A 21452-nucleotide genomic window follows, 5' to 3' on the forward strand; every position below is an offset into this window, starting at 1 on the left:
ACACGCATGCCTTAGGTTCCCCTTCTGAGACGACCCGCCATCACCTCCTGGGTCCTGCATCCCTCAGGGGCTCAAGGCACTGAGACCCGGACGACTCTGGGTTCCCATGGATAGGGCTCTCCCCTCTCTCAGACTCTCAAAGAGTTTACAGTTTGCAGTGGATTAAAAACAAAGGGGTTTGTCGTGCACCCATGTTTACAGCAGCATTGTTCACAAAAGCCAAGAGGTGGAAACAACCCATGTGTCCATCCACGGACGGGTGGGTCATCAAAACACGGTGTGTGTGTATATACACAATGGAATATTAGCCTTTAACAAGGAAGGAAATCCTGACACCTGCTGCGACATGGATGAACCTTGAGAACGTTATGCTCAGTGAAATAAGCCAGTCACGAAAGAACAAATACTGTGTGATTCCACTCATACGAGGTCCCTAGAGGAGTCAGATTCACAGAGACAGAAAGTAGGACGGTGGGTGCTGGGGTTGGGGGAGGGGGTGGGAGTTAGTGTTCAATGGGGCAGAATTCCAGTTTGGGAATCCTGGAGATAGATAGTGGTGATGGGTGCACAACAACGTGAGTGTACTGAACACACCGGATTGTGCGCTGACACACGGCCGCGACAGCAGAGCTCCTGCACGCGTGTGTCCTGAGGAGTTCACGGCTGCTGCACGACACTGCCGTCCACGGGGTTAAGCTGAGCTGGGCTCCCGCTCAGGACAGCACATCACAGAAGTCCCCTGCGGTTCCTCATGAAACCCAGCCAAGCAGCCGAGCAGCCGTGAGGGCCTTTATGGAATTTGCATTCTTGCCACACCTCTGCAAACAGCCGGCCAGACCCACTTTGTCATCAAGAGTCTTTCTTTCAGATTCTTTCTGGTCAAGAGTGGGGAGGCGGTAGGGGAAAATCTGTGCTCAAATGGAAAGTGACGAATTGTCCGACTCTAGTTCTGCAGATCAGATAGCAATGCGGGCCGTTCTTATCCACAGACACGCACTGGGTCTGCCCAGCAGAGGAGCCACCACAAGCTGGTCCTGGCTCTTGGCTCTGTTTGACTTGCGTCTCAACGCTCCCGATCCACAGACAAGTCCTTGCACTTTCCTTTCACCTGTTTGTAGCACTTTGCTGGTTTCTTCATGAATTAGTTAAATAAATCTTTAACACGTGTTTATTCTTTCTTAAAAAAGGATGTTGAATAAAATAATGGTCTTCTTTTAAAATAGTTTAATAGTCATCATTTAAATTAGGCTTTGGTGTGATTTTCCACATTTTATAGCTTCTTTTCTCTAAATTTACATCTTGCAGAATCTATTATTAATTCATGAGCCGACCAGCTCCTCTATTATAAGCTGGGAGAGTGGGAGACATTCAGAAAGGGGGTCTGCCTGGTTCCGGGGAGCATCTTGGGCAGGAAGGGGCCCACCCTCCTCTCAGCTGGAGTCACCAGGTGCCAGGGAAGCAGAACACATCGCTAGTGCCCAGGGATCTGTGAGAGGGGCACACTGGGGGTGGGGGGCCCCAAAGCTGGGCAAGGGCCTCGGGCCCACCACCCAGCCATCAAACTGCGGTCTCAGCCTGGCTGCTCGGAGAAGCCCCAACGGGCTTCACCTAGAGCCGTGGTTCTCACTGGGAGCGGTTCCCTGGGGACACTTGGTGACATCAGGAGACAGTTTGGGTGGTCATGACTGGGGGATCATGACAGGGTGGGGGCCAGGGGTGCTGCTGAACACCCCACAGTGCACAGGATGGTCCCACAGAGAATGATCCGGCCCCAAGTACAGAGAAACAAAGAGAAGCAGGTTTCGGGGGGAAGACCAGAGGGTGGCGCCCCAGCCCCTGCAATGATGGCCGTGCTCTCCACAGTCTGACGGTCTTACACGGGGTGGGGGAGGCAGGGCGACTGCAGAGGGCACCTGCGGATCTGCACAGAACAGATTGTGTCTGTAACGAAGCTGCTGTTACTAAAAATACACCCCACTCACCCCTGGCAGTCCCACCAACCCTGAGAGGAGGGCATGATCGCCCCACCGGCAAGTGGGGAAACTGAGGCCCGACCAGGGCTGTCTGGCTCTGGTGTCGGCACCCCCCGCCGGCCCAGCTGAGGCTCGCTCTCTCCTCTGCTCACACATCTGGGGTAGAGAGCAAGACGTTCTTCAGCTGAGCCCTTGGCCCCACGGCTGATGGCGCTGGGTCTTGGGGCCTGTGGGGTCCGGGAAACTAGAGGTCCTCGTGGGGGGGGCTCAGGTCCACACGCTGGGCCTGTCCGAACACCAGGAAGGTGCACAGCCCCAGGCTGCTGATGGCGGCCACCAGGTTGAACACAGATGTCCAGGAGCCGGTGGTCTCTATCAGGTAACCGCCCAGGCACACGCCCACGACACCTGCACCAGAGAGATGGGACAGGCGGGCTGAGTGACAGGCAGTCCCAAGGGCAGTGCCAGGGAGAGGAGCTGGATGGGGGGCCCTGGAGGAGAGGCCAGGGGGATGGCTGGAATGAGAGAAGCCGATTTCAGGTGTCCAAGCTGCCAGGCAGAGGGTCTCGGAGGGGCAGAGACCTCATGAGCCACCCAGGAAATCACCTACCTAATGGGTCCCTCAGTGTCCTCCACAGGGGACGGGGGCAGTGGGAGGGCCTGGGCCGGGGAATGAGTCCTGTCATCGTCCTCTAGGCACTGGGCCCATGGGGACCCTGGACCAGGGTATTTGACTCACATCTGTGGGTCAGGTCGGGGCGGGGGGGTTTATGCACCATCGGAGAAATGAACACTCTGCTCTCTCCCTGGGCCAGCTCTGGGGTCTGCGCTCTCCCGAAACCGGCCTGACACCATGGAACCCCCTGAAGGTGTCAGGCCCAACCCTGCAGGGCCGGAGCAGCTGGAAGGAATGGGAGGACACAGGGGTGGGGCGGCCAGGAGGCTCCCCAGGGCCTCTGGGCTTGACCCTCAAAGGCAGGGACCGCAGCGCACCTCTCACCTGCCAAGGCCCCAGCTGTGTTGGCCACACCTGTGAACAGCGCAGAGAGAGTAAACACCAGTCAGAGGAGGCTGACCACGACCTGCCCACGGCTCAGCGGCCTGGAGGCAGCCCCTGGGGGCCCAGGGAGGGGCAGGGCTGGGGTGAGCAACGCCCAGGCTGGGGGCAGCCGCCTCCTATCCAAACGGGGCTGGGGGCCTCACCAAACAGAAAGCCGGCACAAGACGGGGCCAGGTCCTGGATGTTAACAGAAATGCCACTGTGGGAAAGGGGAGAGGAGGCGGGCGAGTGACCACGGGCAGCCGCCACCCTGCCAAGCCAGTGGTCAGTCCTCTGAGCACCTGGAGCCTGGAGACCATCAGGGGGCGCTCGGGACCCAGCCCGGCCGGGGCCTGCCCACCACGCCGGGGTGCTGGGCCATCCCAGGTCATCTGAGCCCACCCTAGTTCTACCGTCTCGGCCGTGACACAGCACAGGAACCCGCTCCCAGGATAAAACAAACAACAGGAAGACAAGCTTCCTCGAAGGCACACTCATTTGCTGTTCACTAATTTGAAAACATTAAATTGCCGATTCCCCAAGTTTTCCTAATTAAAGGTTACTGCTGCTGAGCAGATCGGGGAGAGAAAGACGCAGACGGAGGACACGCCTCACACGCTTGGAACAAAAGACGCTACTTGGAGATGGGCATCGCTTTCCCCAGTCCCTCCCCAGGTGAGATGTTTGTTTTTCAAATGGCCCAGGTTCACACCGGCTCAGACAACCCTTCGCCTCTGTGGCTCACCCGTGGGGACCAGCCATGCGCACCCTCCATGCGGCCCCTGAGCCAGGTGGCTTCTCCCTCACGCCCAGGATGAGCAGGGCCAGGGGTGCCTGCGGGCAGCAAGGGACGGCTTTGGTGGACAGGGTGCCCGGCTCTTACCTGTGGTTGAAGGTCTGAAGGCCGATGGAGGCCGACGCAAAGACCACAGACTTACAGAAGCTCGAGGTGTGGCCCAAACACAGGGCGAAAACGCCGGACAGGCCGAGGCCCATCACCTGTGGGAGCGACAGCTGGTGACGGGGTTGGGGGGGGAGCCATGCCAGCCAACAGGGCCCCTCCCCGGGGCTGCCGGGGTGCACTGAACAAGGGTGAGCGGGGCAAACCTCTCCCGGGCCAGGGGCTGCCCAGGGGATGTGTGGGACGAGGCTCCCTGATCAGCCAGCCCCGCTCGTCGGAGGTAAAGGGGAGCAGCCCTGTCCTGCGAGAGCAACCCAGGCCCAGAAGTGGGTGCCGGGACTCCAAGGGGCAGCAAGCCCGTGGACACAGCTCTGGGAAGGCCTCAGCTCAGCCAGACTGGCCCCCAGCACTGACCCAGGGCACCCTCCAGCCGCCGTGCCACACTGGCTGCCTTCTGGGTCAGGTGATTTGGGGACACAACCCTCAGGTCCCAGGAAAAAAACAGGGATGTCCAGAGAGAGCCGTTCCCCGACCGTCCTACCTGCATGAACTTCCGCACGGTAATGGTTCTGTAACCTGAACAGAGGGGAGACCAGGAGACATTCCCACTGGCCCACTTGCACTGACGCCCCTGACGCCCCTGGGTGGGGAGGGTGCTGGGGCAGTCCTACCTGCACAGCTGAGGAGAGGGAGTAGGGGAGAGGAGGGACGGGCCCCGGCTCAAGATGGGGTTTCCTGTGTCGTGGGTGAGACCTGTGCACACGCGTGTGGGTGTGTGTGCGTGCATCTACTCTGCAGCCAGCGCGTGTGCACTTAGAGGGCTCCCACGGCTGAGGCCAGGCAGACACACTGGGACAGTTACAAATGTCCTTTCTTTGTGTTTCTGCAAATTTTCTAATTTTTCCACAATGAGCTCGTGGTATTTTTGTAACTAGGAAAAGACTAGCACTTAAGGGGAGCATGCGTGTCTGCGAGAGCGCTGCCCTCGGGACGTGTGCCCTCGGGTCCTGGACCGGCACCTGACATGCGCGGCCCACCTCAGGCCCGCGACCTCTGGCCCCATCACATGCCCTTTCCTGCTCTGAAGAGAGTTCGGGGCTGGGTCCAGCCCCTAGGGGGGCTCCACAGTCACAGTAGGACTTGGGTCCTCTCACTGCACCCCAACCCCCCCTTAATGGGGAAACTGAGGCTGGGGGAGGTGACAGGCTCGAGGCAGTCATCAGCTGAGTCAGACAGGGAGCCAGGCTCCCACAGGCCCACCCCTGACAGGCTCTGAAGGGCAGGGGTCCCAGTCTCACAGCTTGGTCCTCAGGGGGCACAGCACCTTCCCATCGCTGTAGCTGCACCTCCAGGGGGGGTGCCTCCCTGCCCTCCAAAAGTAAGGCAAGGCCGAGTGGGGCTCCCAGCCTGGCCCTGCCCCCAGGGCTCACCCTGATTGATGAGATGATCAGACAGAAACCCGCTGAACAGACTGGCGGGAATCGCCACCAGCCAGGGCACCACATTGAAGACCCAGCCCTGCAGGGAAAGAGGGAGGGAGGGACCCTCAGAGGTGGCCAGAGCCGGTACCCGGCCACCAGGGAGAGTGGCTGCCCATGCTCACCACTGCCCAGTGGGGCTCTCCCCACCAGCAGACTGGGCCTCCTGGGGTCGGGGCCTCCCTTGCCCTAAGCCCTCCCCACCCTGGCCAAGCGCTGGGCCCACCAGCACTGTGTCACCTGCAGACCGAATCTCCCTCACGTCTCCCCACACCCTGACAGGGCAGAGCTAGGGGACGCACCCCGCCCTGGGAATGTGCAGCTCAGGGGTCCTGGTCACCAGAGCCGGGCGGGTGGCTGGACAGCCTCAGTAGAGTGAGCCGAGCTGACTGCATCACAGCCCCTGCTTGGCACCTCCTCAGGAATGACCATCCACAGACTGGCTGGCCGGGCCCTAGGGTGGGGGCTCTGCCGGGGTGGCCGGGTGTGGTCTGGATGTGAACGCGGCAGCAGGACAGCGCTGGGCCTTTCCAAGGTGCCCCAACCCCGGGCACCGGCCCTGCATATGGTGAAGCCATGAACCTGTGTGGTGTCAGAACCATCACAGAGTCTGGTGGAACTAAGCGCCCATCTGCACGCCGGGCGCTGGCTTCGTGGCGCCCTTCATCCTGCTCCAGCTGCCAGGTGGCCAACCCACCTTGGAGCTGGGGAATGTCTCCTTAAAGAAAGTCGGCAGCCAGGAGAGGAGGATGAAGAAGGAGCACGCCGATGAGAGCTGGGAGAAGACGACTGCCCTGCAGGGCAGTGGGGGCGAGGCTCAGGTCCATGTGCCCCCAGCCCCGTCCCCGCACCAGAGGCTAAGAGTGGCCCCACCCCCGTGCAGCCGGTCTGAGCCCCAGGTCGTGCCCGTTCTGTGGTCAGGGGAGCATGCGAGGCCCGCCAGGGTCCAACCCCCCTCCTGCCACCCCAGCCCCGTGCTGCGACCCCTCGGCAGGCCCGGCTCACCAGACAGAAGGCTTCCGGAAGAGCTGTCTCCAGGGAACTTTGGTGTGCCGGGACGTCGGCAAGCCTTGTGCCAAAACGCCCAGGGCCAGGAGGAGATCTGGAGGGAGCGAGGTGTTTCCATGTGAAAGCTGTTCAGAATCAGGCAGGCCGGCGTCTGCTCTCTACAGACCGCTTACAGGGGTGGCTCCAGGGGGCCAGCACACCCTGCACCCCTGCGCGCCCTCCCTGGCTGTGCATCATCCTCTCTGCCAGCGCCTTAGGTCGGCAGCATTTGCCTCTGAGGGTCGACGTTTGTGTTGAGGGTTTCTTTCTCCATCCTTCCCCGTCCTCGAATACCCCGGGCCCCTTCCTGCCATCTGAAGACACAACTGCCCCTGCAGACCGCCGTGCCTGGCCGACAGCTCTCCCAGTGAGTCTGCTTTCGCCCCAACGGAACTCTCAGGACGAACTAGGCCGTAACCAGGCTGAGAGCTCAGCGCGCAGGCGTTTTTCCCGAAACTCTAGTCTAGGGGATTCTTTCTGCAGCCCAGGGCAGCCCCGGGTCCGCTGAGCTGGCATCCTCTGCGGAAGTTCCATGGCTGCTCCAGGCCCGGCCCCTCCCCGGGCAGTGGCGTTGGCCGGCAGTCGCCCACCCAGCCGTGGTTACCTTGTTCACTCAGCAGGTACCTGTACACGTAACACACCCACAGCAGGGTGAGCCCGCCGGAGAAATAGAAGACACTCTGCCAGCCGTACCAGTCCAGAAGCAGGGAGCCCACGGCCCCCGTCACCAGCGTCCTAGAACGACAGAGAGGAGTGTGGCCACGACCCTCGGCTTCACTCAGGCGAGGAGACGAGTGGAGAATCCCCACCCACGTGAGCTGAGTCTCTAAAAAAGAAGGTATTTCTGTCATCTATAAAGCAGCTGCTCAGAAGCCCCAGTATCAGCGTATTTTGTTAAGGATTACAAGCATTCAGGAGAGACTTAAGATGCCACGGGGCCAGGGTGGACACGGGCACAGCCATTTGGGTGTAACGTGGCACAGAGGCGGCTGCCAGGGGCTGCTGCTTCAGTTTCTTGCTCCTAGACCTTCAGTTGGCCTACAATTGTGATGTGGATCCTTTTAAACTAAAAAACGCAACAAGAAGCACGTGTTGCCGACAACACACTGAGATGAAACCTCCACTCTGTCCTCAGCTTCACGTCAGAGAGGGTGGGATTTCCAAGAGATTTCTAAATGCAAAATGACAGCAACCAAACCCAACCCCCTATCGTCCCAAATATGTCCTCGGCCCCCTCCTTGCTGCCCCATCTGCCGAGCTTCAGCCAGGAGACAGCAAAAGGGGACAAAAGAGATGAAAAGAAGCTCCTCCCCATGCAGGCCCGTGGGCCTGTAGGAGGTGGCCTTCCTCTCTGAGCCTCCCCTTCCCCACCTATGGGGTGGGCATGGCCTCTCCCTGGGCCTTGGGGAAACGGGCTTCCAGAGGAACAAGGAATCTTTCTCTGTGGGAGTGTGTCCCATGTCGCTCATCTGAAGTTCACATCTCGCTGGTACCCTGGGTTTTTATTTGGGCAGCTCCTGGCTCACCCACAGGCACCCCCACCCTCTGATTTCTTGCCTAGACCTCGGCAACAGTGAAGTCAGAGCCCTGAGCCTGGGGGACGGGAAGCCCCGGTAGGACAGTGGGACATCCTTCCACCCCGAGCGAGGTCTCAGCATGAGGGCGTGGAGCTGGGGGCGATGTGGGGAGGAGGGACACGGGGTGCCCACATCTGGGCTGTGACCTGTGAGCACAGGCCCCTCCCCACCCCGCTCTTTCCGCACATACTAAGGGGAGCTTGATGAAGCAGCCACTGCCCCAGCCCCTGTGCCAGAGCCCCAGAGCCTACGTCACCGCTGCCAGCACCGGGGACAGAACACATACAGAGAGAAGTGCTCTGCACAGAGATGGGGAGCGGCAGCCAGCGCCTCCGGGAGCACAGAACCCGCCAGGCCCGCGTCACCCTGAGCCGCAGATGTTCCCACATGGCCTGTCCTGCCCAGACCTATGGCCGCTCTACCAGGGGCACCGCCTCTGCCTCCCCTGCCCTCCCAGGCCAGGACTTACCCGAACTGGGAGCCGGCCCCCACAGTGCTGTAGGTGAAGGCTCGCTCGCTCTCCCGCACTTTCTGCGACAGCAGGCTGGTCAGCGCAGGGAAGTAAACGCCTGGAACAAGCAGAGAATGCAGAGGCCCCGCAGCCGCCTCCCCCAGCCAACACGCAGGTCCAGTGAGGGGCGAGAGCCAGGCTGGGAGGCTCCCCTGAGGCCCATCAATGATTATTCGGGCCTGGGGTGTCCTTCATGCCCACCTCACCGCCAAGGGCCCAACAGGGCTGGGCTTCTAGTGACACTTGACGAAGGAGATGCTCAGCTTTGGTGAGACGCGCACTCCAGGTCGCGATGCTGAACAGGTGGCGGGAAGACTCCTGCCACTGTCACACCAGCTTCCAGAGCCACACCAGCTCTAGAGTCCTCGCACTAACATGCACGTGTGCACACACACATGACGTGTATGTGCATAAACACACACATCACACACTGATCACATTAGTGCATGCACTCACACACACTCACGATCACACTGAGGCACACGGTCACACTCACCCACACTTGGACACACGGTGCACATACAACCAGTGAGACCTGAACAGCCCTGTGGAACCACAGTGCTGGTTCTTGGATGTGACACTGCCCTATAGCAACTCCAGATGTCACCACAGGGAGGCGGGGGAGGGAACACGGAACCTCCCTGTACATTTCTTTGCAACTTCCTGTGAATCTATAGTTATTTCAAAATCTACTTAAAAAAAAACCCTGTCCTGGGCTCTGCAGCTCCTGCCTGTCACGCTGTGTTTTTCTGCTGAAGCACCCAGGGGAAGCTAAGAGGCCAGGGACCTGGAACAGGATATTGTCCTTGCCTTCCCATCGGGGACCCAGGCCCCTGCCCACATCAAGTGCCAGTCACCCAGGGTGACAGCTGCCCCTTGAGTCCCAGTCTGTACCCCCTAATGGGCCATAGACCGGCTGCGAGAGAAGTCCTTTCGCCTCCCAGGAGGGTGGGGAGAAACAGCCCGAGCTGAGGGCCACCCAGCTAGGTGCCCAGAGAGCCAGCTGGGCATCATACAGCCCACCCCTGGGACCTTCATCTGTGGGACAGAGAGTATCAGCCACAGGCTACGTGAGGAGCAAGTGGGGTGGACTCACAGGAGCACAGGAGCCAGAATGCTCAGACCACCAGGACCACCCATGGGCGAGACTGGTGGGGCTGGTCAGAAAACAGGCAGAGGCCAATTCCAGGAGATCTGGGGTCCTGAGGGCACAGGCTGGAAGCAGGCCCATGCCCTGCCCCAGGCTCTTGGGGGCTGGGTAACTGGGGCTCCCTTCCAGAGTGGGTGGGGAGATGTGCTGAGGAAGGGGCCCAGACTCCACCCACTTGGATCACATCCAGGTCATGGATGCTGTCGATGCCATGCTGGTACAGGGCAGGAGTTCAGAAGGCTATCCTGTTCCCACGAAGGTGGGCTGTGTACTACCTGCCACCAGCTCACCTGGGCCACCGGGGGTCTTTGGGGGCCTCTCTCCAGAAGTATAATGTCCCCAAAGCATGGGAGCCAGAGGTCTTAGGAAACCTGCATCCCCTCAGCCTGCTGGCCTGGCCAGAAGGGGTGTGGCCTCTGCCTGGCAACACACAGAAACTCCGCACGTCCCCACCGTGCCACCCGGTGGCATTGACAGTTATCACGTAGCAACCTGGCTGCCACCCAGCTCCCTGGAGTAGACTTTTTGGCAGAGGAGGACATGTGACATCAGAACGTGCCAGACTTTGAAGTCTTTCCAGAAAATGGAAAGTGCTTCAGGTGCCAAGTCATCATAGCACAAACAAACCGGCCCAGGGCAGGGAAGTGCGGCCGGGACAGCACCCTCCACCAGGGACTGCACTCCCACTGCCCACAAGGACAGCCACCCCCCCGCCAGGCTGGAGGGCCCCAGGACCTGCTCAGCAACGGCCCTGAGGTATTGCTACATCTGCTCTGATTTAAGGCAAAGTTGAAGGCACGCCACACTCAGGAGCACACACGAGTACATGTATGAGTGCACACGTGCACCCACCTGCATGAACATGCACACATGCACACGTCTACACATACACATGTACAGGTGCACCCATATGTTCACTCCCCTGCATGAACACACACATGCACTTGTCCACAAACAGGTACACCTGCACATGCACACACATGTGCACACACCTGCACAAACACACACGCACACACACATGTGTACGCACATACACATGCCCGCATGCACACACATGTGTACACACGGTGCGCCCACTTGCATGAACACACACATGCACACGTCCACACATACACATGCACACGTGCACATGCATGTGTACACACACATGCACCCACACGTTCACCCATCTGCATGAACACGCACTCATTCACACACACACAGGTACACATGCACATGCACACACGTGCACACACTCCCCCTGCTCTACCGTGCCTGGGACCAGAGAGTGAAATGCTGGCAGCATGAGGGAGCCACCCAAGGCACCCCTACCTTGGAGCAAGCCCGTGAGGATGCGAGAGAAGGTCATGAAGACGAGGTGGGTGCTGCCAAGGTGGGCGAGCAGTGGGGTGGCCGCGGTGATCAAGCCCCAGGCAGAGGCTGACAGCAGGATGACCTTCTCACCCCCGATCCTAAAGGGGGGACAGGAGCACGGTGATGGGAGAGCTGTGCGGCCAGGCTGATGGGCTGGACCAGAAGGTCCTGCCCTGGAGGAACCCGGGGTGGAGAGCCTGCACCATCGCTCTCTCGCTCAGAGCAGCCCTCCAGGGTGGGCGGTGCTGCCACATCCCCCTCTGCAGAGGAGGCTGCAGTGAGACCACAGGGTCCAGCCTGGTCCGTCTGTCCCCACAAGCCCCCAGAGCTGCCTCACTGGGATGCCGGGTGCTCCTCAGGGTGCTGAGCACCCCAAGGGGAGCTGTGCTGGCCCCCCGACCACCTCCCAGGTGAACCTCAGGTCTCCCAGCTCAGGTCTTCCTCTGGGTGGGGCCTCTCCCACATTCATTTCCCAGGAGCTGCCTTGCCCTATGTGGCAGCAGGGCCCACCCTCCCCCGAGAGCAGCCCCCAGCCCTGCAGGGAGAGGGGGTTACCTGTCCCCCAGGTGGCCGCCCACGACCTGAGTCAGGCAGTAGCCCCAGAAGAAGCTGCTGAGCACGATGCCGGCCTCCTTCTTGTTCCAGCCGAAGTCCTGGCTCATGGAGACGGAGCAGACGGGCATGCTGACGCGGGCACAGTACAGCAGGCACGTGCCCAGCAGCAGTGCCCCCGTCCACGCCTGGCACTCGGGCCTGCAGTAGGAGAGAAGCCGGGTCAGGCCAGGAGAGAAGGAGCCTTCCTCCATGCAGGTCGGGAAGAGGCAGCTGGGCCCCCTCTCGATGTCTAAACGTTCCTGCTGCTGACTCCTTGGAGAACACAGCAGATTCTGGAAATGAGGCACGACATCGCTCATAACTGCAGAGGTTCCTCGGAGAACACAGCAGATTCTGGAACTGATGCACAACATCACTCATAACGGCAGAGGTGGGAACAGTCCAAAAGGCCAGCCACAGGGCGGGTTACATAAGCCACGGCTTAGGGATGCTGCCCTCCAGGACCAGCGGCCAGGACCCAAGCACTTGGTTTCTCATGGACCAAGGGGGTCCAGGAAGGCAACCAGGCCGGAACTGACAGCTCATAACCCACCAAGAGAGCATCGGGCTGGGCAAGAGGGAGGGTCTTGTGACTGGGTGGAACCAGCACTGTGGGCCCCTACAGGGTCCCCAGGAAACCTGGGTCTGCCTGGCAGAGGACCTGGGGGCAAGCGGTGCTGGGCGGCCAGCAAGGACACAGCGCCAGGGGGGCGGTTGGCCCCTCGGAGGAACCCAGGCAGGGGTGAGGCAGCCCTGGCAGCCTAGGAAGGTCGCCAGACAAATGTCCATAGAGGGACGGTCCACAAAACTCATGGCCGGTGCTCCTCGACGTCAGTCACCAAAACCAAGGGAAGTCAGAAACCACACAGCCAGGAGGAGCCCAGGAGACACGGCGACTCAGGGTCTGTGGGACCCTGGGTGTGGTCCTGGGACATCGGGGGAACTGCAGAAATCTGAACAGTCCCATGCTGGTATCGGTTCACTGATGGTACAAACGCAGGGCACTAATCTAAGACGTGAATGGGGACGCTGGTGTGAGCATATGGGGACTCTACTACCCTCACAGTGATTCTATAAATCTAGAACTCTTCTAAAAGACAAAGCTTATTTTTAAGAAGTGAAGAAGAGAGAGAAGGAGCCTCGAGCACTGTCTGTGCAGGTGAGAGATCCAGTGGGGGAGGTGCACGGGGGGATGGCCGGGGGGAGGGGGCAGCACTAGAGAAATTCGATGTCTGTGTGCAATGGGGACGGCGACTGGGGGCAGCTGGTCAGGAGAGCGGGAGGCCTACAGTGGCCCCAGCAGGGGGCTTGGTGTCCTGCTGCCCCTGGACTTGCTCCTTGGCTGGGGTGCAGGTACAGGTGGCTGGGTTCTCCCCGGGGCTGTGGGGTGCCGCAGGGAGGAAGCTCAGGCTGTGAGAAAGACACAGGCAGGGGGTCCAAGCCTGGGGGCCCAAGGCCTGGCCGGGCTGGATGAAGGGGGCCAAGGTGTTGGCACCGTCAAGCCTTGAGGAGGTCACTGGGGAGGAGAAGGTCAAGGGTGAGAGGCCAGGGCGCCAGATGGACGGCCCATGTGGACATCAAAGTCACCCAGGAAAATGGCAGGATTCATCCAGGAGAGGAAGGCAGGGGCCGTGAGCCATAAACCAAAAGGCAGGAAGGGGTGTCCAGGAGAGGAGGCTGCTGGAGCCTCAGAGGGCAGTTTGTAGAGCAGAGCAGGGAAGAATGTCTTTCACCTGGCAGATGAGGGGGACACTGGAGTCTCTCCCTTGCTCCCCAAACCCCTGTTCAGATCTCTGTCTGGATCTGGCGGGAGGCTGCCCTGGTGGGGATCTGCCAGAGAACAGTGAGGGGCCGGGGGAAGTGGAAGCTTGGATTCAATCTGCGGTGGACACGTGGGCACGTTTCCAGCCCACCAACCCTTTCTAGGCGCAGCCTGCAAGGCCGACTCAGGAGGACAGGCCAGGAGCACCCGTGGGAGGGCTGGGGTCCTTGCCTGGATGCCTTCCGGGGGATAGGAGACCTCCGAGGCCCTGAGGGTGGCTTCATGCCTCAAGGTATTGCCGGCTGGCCTGGAGCCAGCGGGCAGTACACATGCCAGGAGCCTGATAAATGGGCGCGACAAAATGTGTGCGCTATCTCGAAGGCAGCACCCAACCCAGAACCAGCCTGTCTTGCCAAAAGAGCAGCCTGCAGCGAGTCGAGGCTGTGCCCACAGCCCAGTGCCCTCCTGCCAGCAGGGTGGACCACTAGCCACTGGAGCTGGGTGGAAACGGTGGGGCCAGAAGGTGCTGCTGGCTGGGGAGCTTTCCAGGGGAGCGTGGTTTGGTTCAGGGCCCCGTGCCACTCTAGGGCAATTGCAGCAGCCACGGCCTGCCCACGCCTGGCTGTGGATGGGCCTGGGGCACATGGGACGAGTCGCCCGGCTGCCCCAAGCCTCAGTTTCCTCAGGAGAGACGGGCTATGCCCATGACGCTTGCCTCCCTCACAGTCAGTAAACAGCAGGGTGACCCGCAAGTTTCCAGTGCCCCAACAAGGAGCCATTGTGACCGGCCACCTCCTCTGGCAGGCATCTCCACACGAGTCCACTTTCCCTTTGCAAACCACAGTGTACTTTTCCAGTCGGGGAGTGAGATGGGGAGGCTGCAGTTCCCCCACTGTCTTGGGCCTACTGAGGGATGTCACCATGGGGGCCCCAGGGCCACACACCTCCAGCTGTGCCCTCCACAGCCAAGGAATCTGCTCTGGGGTCCTGCAGTCCCACCAGCCGAGACAAGCTGATTCAAGGTTCAAGACCATCACTTACGGGTTTGGAGTGAATGAGTCCAAGTTCCAAACAGCCCGGCCTACTATCCCCAAACAGATCCACCTTTGCAGACCCTGGGGGCTCAGGCACCTGCCTCCTCCAGGGTTCCAAACATGAGGATGCAGTCCCCAACTTCTCCCCAAAGCTCATCCCTGGGACTTGACGAAGCTTGCCTGGCGAGATCCCCGCACCAATCCACCCTCCCGGCCCCTGTTTCCATCCCAAGCGCTGCAGGCCTGTAGGGGATGTTGCTCCTTTTGAGCGAACACTCCCACCGGGCTTCCTAGGGAAGCACAGAGCAACAAAGTCAAAACTGCCTGCCAAAATCAGTCCAGTCGGCTGGCCTGCGGCCACCCAGAGGGAGCTGACAGAGCCCCCCCATGGGCGTGCCTGCTGCTCAGACCTGCCGTGGCCTCTAGACACCGTCCTGGGTGACCCATACAGGCCCACGGTTTTCTGTGCCCTGCACACAAGCACATGTGTGCACGGCTCTGTTTCCCAGGCCTCAGTGCACGAGGAAAGCAGCAGGGGCGTGGGGGCGAGGTTTTTGCCTTCCCACGAGCAGCCACAGTCCAAAGGTGCCTTTAAAAGGGAGCTTTATCTCTTTATGCGGTCAAAGCAGTGGAGGGTCGCCTGCCTGTAGACGGGACCACGCCCCCACCCACCGACCCCTCCCGCAGGTGCACCCTCTCCGTGACCCTGAGAGCCTGGCCCTGTTTGCTGCCTGGTGGGAAGTCCAGTTAGAAACAATGGAAGGCCAGCTGAGACCAACCCGCTCTGGAAGGTCGGCAGGGTACTGAGAATACGGTGCTGCCCCCCGGCCTCCTCATGGCCACGAGAGGTCAAGAAAGGCCCATCAGGTCCCAGGCAACCAGTCCACTCTGAGCTTACGGCGCTGGCACGGAAGCTCCCTCAGGAGCTGCGTGGGGCAAGGTGCTGTCTGCTTCCTCCCTGGGCCCTGGAGGCCCCCACAGCCCCATCCCTGAGCTGGTAGGGCAGTGCCAGCTAGGCGGGCAAAGGGACTTCCTTCACAGCTGTGGAGGACACAGAACAAGGAAGTCTGGCTGGAGAGGGCGACCCAGACACAGCCAGCTGCCCGAGGACTGATTAGGACGTCAGAACCAGAATCCTCAATCCTGTGGAGGGGCTGGTGGAACACAGAAGGCTCCGGCAGGATTGGTCAGGAAGGGCCTGAAAGGCTTCATCCCGCCCACTTGGATGGGCCTGATCCTCAGGTCAGTGCCCCCAGCTCGTCATGATGCTTCCTGTGAACCTTCTAGAACCTTCTGCTTCCTGCAAACAGCCGCTGTGCAGGAGAAGCATTCATGGCTGAGCAAATAGGTGGTCACATGGCCCCTCGATTCAGAAAAGGGAAATGTGCCGGTGCCACAGGCCAGGAGGGCAGCAAGCCAGAGAACGCGCGGGTCCAAGGCTGCCGGCCGCCCCCACACTGGGGTGTGGCTGAACAGCGGCCCTGCCTTCTGGGCTGCCCGAAAAGTGGACACTGCTGGTTCAGGCAGTGGGCACGCAGAGCCGGCAGCAATAAACAGTAGCGCTTGTTACGATCAGTATTATTATCATCCACTCAGGGGTGAGAACAACCTTCTCCTGGATGAGCCCTACTCCACCCAGGATCCCACAGGCCCCTCCAAAACTCCAGCTACCTCATGGGCCAACTTCCCAGAAGGCTGCAAGTGCTCCTTCCTAAAACGAGCAGGGAGGGGAGTAGTTAAGGCAAAGGCAACCCAGAGACATTAAAATATAACCTGAGAGGGAAGTTTGCAGAATGCTCTATCGCCCTGGGCCACAACCCTCAGCCCAGCTGGCCTGCCACCCGGGTCGGGCTCAGAGCAAGGCCGTGCCTTAGTAACCATCAGGGTGGGGAGGGAGGAAGTGAGTGAGAGCAGGCTGCAGGGTGCTCCCTGATTCAGGCATAACCCATGGTACAGCCCTCCCTGCTCTAAGGGGCAGCTGGCGGGGAGACTGGGCCAGGGCTGAGATTCGAGCTTGGTGGCTCCCATTCTTGCCCCTGCTCGCCTGCCCAGTCCCGTGGGAGCCTTCCAGCTTCTTTTGAAAGTCAGCCTCTCTCTGTCTTCCTTACTACCTTTGCCTTCATCTGGGCCCCAACATCGGGAGACTGTGCTGGGAGGCAGGACAGGACGGTGACATCGTCATTCAGGCAGCAGGGGCTGGCCCCAGAGAGCAGGTTCCCCGGGGACTCAGAGCTGGAGCTGGGCTGGCCCTGCAATCACAGCGTGACGTTGGGCCCGGGGCCACAGGCCACAGAACCAGATCAAGCGCTGAGCCATAGGTGGTCTGGGGGCTCCTCTAGAGTTCCCATCTCGTTCCTGGTTGCTATGTGTGTCACATCCGTGAGCAGAGCCCCTACCCCGAGGCCTTCTGCACTTGACAGTGGACAGTGGAAACAGAACATGGAAAGGAGTGGCAGACCTGCCTGGGCCCTTCCTCCTGCACCACTGACTTCCTCCATGGGGACCCTGTCCACATTACACAACTGGAATGTGTTGGCAGGACTCACTCATCGGGCTGCAGCGTCCAGCGTGTGCCCCCTGACCAGTCCCCTGACTGCCCTGTTGGGTGACCCTGCACTGCTACTCCTTCTCCTCAGGTGTGTGGTCACCACTGGGGTTTCAAGCCTGTAAATGGGTGTAGTCCTACCTGGCAGGGTCAGTTCCAGGATGCAGGGCTGTGCCTGTGAGCCATCCCTCCTCACTGTCTGGGACAATGCTCCCTCCCCCAGACAGAACTCCCAGGATGTCCCCTGCCTGCACCACTCCCAGGACCCCAGCTGGCCTGGAGAGGGCTGGGGGGTACTCATGGCCCTGGGACTGGAGCAAAGGGAGGGCAGTAGGGGTACTTGTGTGCTCCTTCCTGCCTCCAGCCCGGGAGCGCCCGGCACGCAGCCCCACAGACAGTGGAGAGTCTCCCACAGGTCGCGCTGCTCCCTCCCCGACAGACAACCTCGTCCCCGCGGCCCCACCTGGACCACTGGGTGTCCTGGGCCGCGTCTCTGCGGGCCTCGTCCGGGGGCGGCTGCATCGGGCGCGCACGTACGCGGGCGCAGCGTGTCCGGAGCCGGCTCCCGGCCGGGCCGACCCACGCGGGCAGCGCCGCCCAAGGCCACGTGTCAGTCCCAGCGGCGCTTCCGTCCGGCGCTCCCAGGACGTGTCGCCCCCGGACGGCCACCGCGGCGGGCGGGGCGGGGCGCGCCACTCGGGTCCCCGCCCCGCGGACGTCCCTCGGGGAGGCCGGGCCTCGCGCGCCCGCAGCACGGTAGTCAGACCTCGGCTCGAGACGGCCCGCCCGGATGGCGCCGGGGCTTCTCCTGCAGCGGGCGGGATGGATGGGGCTTTGGGGTGGCTGGGTCGAGCGGTGCAATCCTGGCCTCAGTGTGCCCGCGCTGGCCTTGGACACGTTGCTGAGCCGGGAGCCTGAGTGCCCCACCTACAAATCGGGGGATGATGGTGGTCCCCACCTTGCAGGGCCGTGCGTGCATCACAGGGAAGTTAGGGATAAGCTTAACCAAGTGCAAGGACATTAAGACTCAGGGTCAACCAGTTTTTAAAACAGATCTTTGGAGGTGGGCCCCAGTCCTGTGACTCCAGCCAGCCTGCAGCGCTGGGTGGGCGGCTCAGAGAAGGGGGTATACCCGCTGCAGGTGCTTGCTGAGGGGCCCGTGCTCTTCACGCAGGTGTTCTGAGCATGGACGCCGGGCCAGGCCCCGAGCTGGCCCCGGGGGCCCTCACTCTCACGGGCTCCACGTGTGACTCTAGAAGGCTGCTGCAGCAGATCTCCCACCCCCGTGAAGGACACAGCCAGCACGCAAAGGCTGGGAACGTGGGGACACGTGGCAACGACTGGATTTCTGACCACATTCTGCTTTTACCCACTGCCGCCTCCTCACACACCCTCCTCCACCCCCATCCACCCTCCACACAGCAGCCTATCGAACTGGGCCATGTCACACCACGTGGAAACCCTCCGGAGGCTTCTCACCGCACTTAGAACAAAACCTAAAATATCCCTGCACCCCAGGGGCTGGCCTTCCCCCACCCAGCCTTCTCCGTGCCTTCGTCAGCCATGCTCACCTCAGGCCTCTGCACTGTCTCTGCCCAGGCTTCCCATGCCCAGCTCCATACACGTTCACTGAACAGATCGCTCTCCTTCAGTCCACATCTGATGCTCAAGGGGACAGAAGGGTGGTGTTGAGAGAGATGTATGCCCCCAAACAGGCCCCGCCCACAGCCAAGAGAAGCCTGGGGACTGCTGCTGAACTCTTTGCACCAACAGTAATCCACTGTCTTCCTGGTCGTTCATGTCCACCCCTGCACGAGGCTCACCGTGATAATTTTAGACAAAGACGAGAACCACGGTGTAGGGGACTTTTGTCACTTGACTACCCAAAGTCCCTTTCCTCCTGGAGCTGACATTCTGGGGCAGGCAGGCAAAGCACAAAAAGGACAATAAAAGGGTAGGGAAGGGTTGTTTCTGCAAATAGACTGGCCTAGAGCATCCCTGAAAAGACATGTGAGCGAAGCCTGAATGAAGTGAAGGAGCAAGCCGGTTGGTGGGGCAGGGGCCACACCGCTCAGGTGCACAGACCTAGAGGCCAGCTCCAGGACCACAGAGGGCCCGGGGGGCGGAGGAGGGGGAGAAGGGAAACGAGGTCAAAGTGGTGGGGCAGCACAGGCCCCGCAGGCGTTGGAGGCCAAGTAGAGACCAGTCAGGGCTCTGAGGCTGGAAGCCACCAGATTGTCATGGGACACCCCTGGCTGCTGTCTGGACAGCTTAGGGGGGCCAGGGTGAAGGCAGGGAGGACAAGACCACTGTACCACTGTGTACTCCAGGACTAAGGTGAGGGGGGCTCCGGCCAGGATGAGAGCAGTGGGGCCAAGAGGTGCCCAGTGCACCGGGTTTGTGAGGAGGGCCAGGAGAGGGCTCCAGGGCGAGCCTTGGACACCTTCCCAAGACCCCGAGCTCATCGGGGCTCCCAGTCCTCACTAAGGTAGAAGGTTCGGGTGGCAGCCAGAGCTGCTAGACTAAGTGTCACAATCCAAAGGGTGCTGGCAGTGGCCAGGGTGGACACACCCTGTCCAGGCTTCTAGTTGATTCTGTGAGCTAACCCATATCCAACCAACAAACTGTCCTTGAGCTTCAAGGTAGAAAATGACTGGGTGGGATATGTACAGAGAGCATTACAGCAGACAGTTTAACACCTGGTTTTCGAGAGATGGAGGGCTGCTGTTGGCGACAGAGCTGTCAAAGCCACACCCACTGGCTTAGGGCGTTGGTTCCCCCTTCTTGTTTGGGGCCTGCCCGCCTAATGTCTATTTACTTCCAGTGCTGCTGCACGGAGACAGGCCATAAAGGTTTTTTTTAAAGCTAATTCACACCTCACTGCTTACTTTGTAACCTCTCCTTCCTCAGCCACCAGAGCCATCCCTTCTGTGCAGCATGATGGAGGCAAAGCACAGACGCGGCCATTACACCTCGTACAGCTTTTCACAAAATGCAGACCGACCAGACCAGGGCCTGGGTCTCCCCTGGTGCCCCGTCCCATCACCTCTGCACCCATCACCTCTGCCCCCCATCACCTCTGCACCCCCATCACCTCTGTCCCCCGTCGCCTCTGTCCCCCTTCACTTCTGCCCCCCCACATCACCTCTGCCCCCCCATCACCTCTGGCCCCCGTCACCTCTGCCCCCTTTGCAGCCAAACAGGCACAATTCTTCCTCCTAAAGATGAGGAGTCCATAAGCAAGACTAATAAATGACCTTTCCCTGCTGTTACTGACAGGGGAGATTAAGAAACACGCTCCCAGCTCTGGGCACAATTTGCAGGAACTGACTAACGGGGTGAGGCAGCCACCTTTGGATCGGAATTATCTTTTAAGCAGTAGAGGAAAACAAGGACAAAGAACTGTGTACAACTTCACTGGGAACCAGAAAGATAGACTTGATGGCGGTATCAAATGGATTTGGTCTGTATAGGCTCTAAATGTGGAATACCTGAAGGTTCTGGAAGACTTCTCTCTTTTCAAAGTGCTGGTGAGCTCACTATGTGAATCTTACCAACACTGCTCTCAACACTCCTGTTTTATACTAAGAACACAACTGGAACGCCCAGGGATTAAGGGCTCACCAGTCCACGAAGTGTGTGGCCAAGCAGGGACCAGCACCCTGTCCCCTCACCTGAGTCAGTGTGGTCAACAGCCCTCCATGCTTCTGGCTGACCACCCCCCACCTCCCTCCCTGGACCCTCCAGCCCTGGTGTGGGAATCCTTGGTGACAGCTCAGCTTGCTTCACTTTCAAAAGCTAGTTGGGAAGATGATGATTGTCAAACACCATGATCTGTAGGAGAGAAAACCAACCTCGCTTGCATGAGCAAAGCGCACAGACGTGCCTACAGGGAGCGAGAAGTCGCAGCCAGGCAGAGAAGGCATCGACCAGCAGCAGCTCGTCACTTCCCTCTGGTTACTAAGCTCACTCGTTCCACCCCAAAACACACAGAACATCTCTGAATCCGGGCAGTCACGTGCAGGACAGCCAACAGTGGCATCCTAGTGTCTTCCTCTCCCAAACTCCCAGGGCGAGTCAGAGTCTCACCACGCAGTGTGGTGGCCTGACTGCTCAGCACCCACAGCCAGGCAAGAGGGCTGCCACTGCGACGTGCATTTAAAAATGCAGCCATTCGGAAAGGCCCGGTGGACAAACTCCACTCCCCTCTAGTTGGTCCTTCACTAATCCTTTTGGATAGAGCTGGGTATCAATGAGTCTGATAGACTGTCTTCTGTACCACAGTCAGACTGGACCTGTGAACCTGGCCTTCCAGCTAGGAGACTTCCACACACTGCAGAGGAGTCCAAGCCCCACACCTTACTTCACACCCCCTGCAGTGACGAACTCGCCCACCTGCTGACACACGGATGCTGTGACCCATGATCCCAGACCACCCCTCCCGGCCCCACCAAGGACCTCACCCCACCGGGGCTACAGCTCGGCCTA

At 60.2% G+C, this 21452-nt stretch overlaps 1 protein-coding gene across 4 annotated transcripts; it reads right to left on the reverse strand.

The window, feature by feature from the left end:
* Positions 1 to 347: 347 nt before the first annotated feature.
* Positions 348 to 17520, reverse strand: SLC17A9 (solute carrier family 17 member 9). 4 transcript variants are annotated; one of them, XM_004430202.3, is made up of 13 exons: positions 17428 to 17520; positions 11585 to 11782; positions 10988 to 11127; positions 8485 to 8584; positions 7043 to 7173; positions 6397 to 6493; positions 6089 to 6185; positions 5344 to 5431; positions 4455 to 4489; positions 3896 to 4011; positions 3177 to 3232; positions 2974 to 3003; positions 2111 to 2381 (listed from the first exon to the last, which is right to left on the reverse strand). In XM_004430202.3, exons 1-13 carry the CDS (start codon positions 17484 to 17486, stop codon positions 2218 to 2220), a joined length of 1311 nt encoding a protein of 436 aa, XP_004430259.1. In that variant the 5' UTR covers positions 17487 to 17520; the 3' UTR covers positions 2111 to 2217. The 4 variants fall into 4 exon arrangements, 3 of the variants coding, with proteins under 3 accessions (XP_087301119.1, XP_004430259.1, XP_087301120.1); XM_087444994.1 differs by having other exon boundaries at positions 2111 to 2522; positions 5344 to 5441; positions 6069 to 6185; XR_015555537.1 differs by having other exon boundaries at positions 2301 to 2381; positions 2713 to 3003.
* Between the last annotated feature and the right edge of the window lie 3932 nt (positions 17521 to 21452).

Source organism: Ceratotherium simum, chromosome 21, assembly GCF_057802395.1.
Source record: "Ceratotherium simum simum isolate JZ-2026a chromosome 21, ASM5780239v1, whole genome shotgun sequence".
NCBI classification, from domain to species: Eukaryota; Metazoa; Chordata; class Mammalia; order Perissodactyla; family Rhinocerotidae; genus Ceratotherium; species Ceratotherium simum.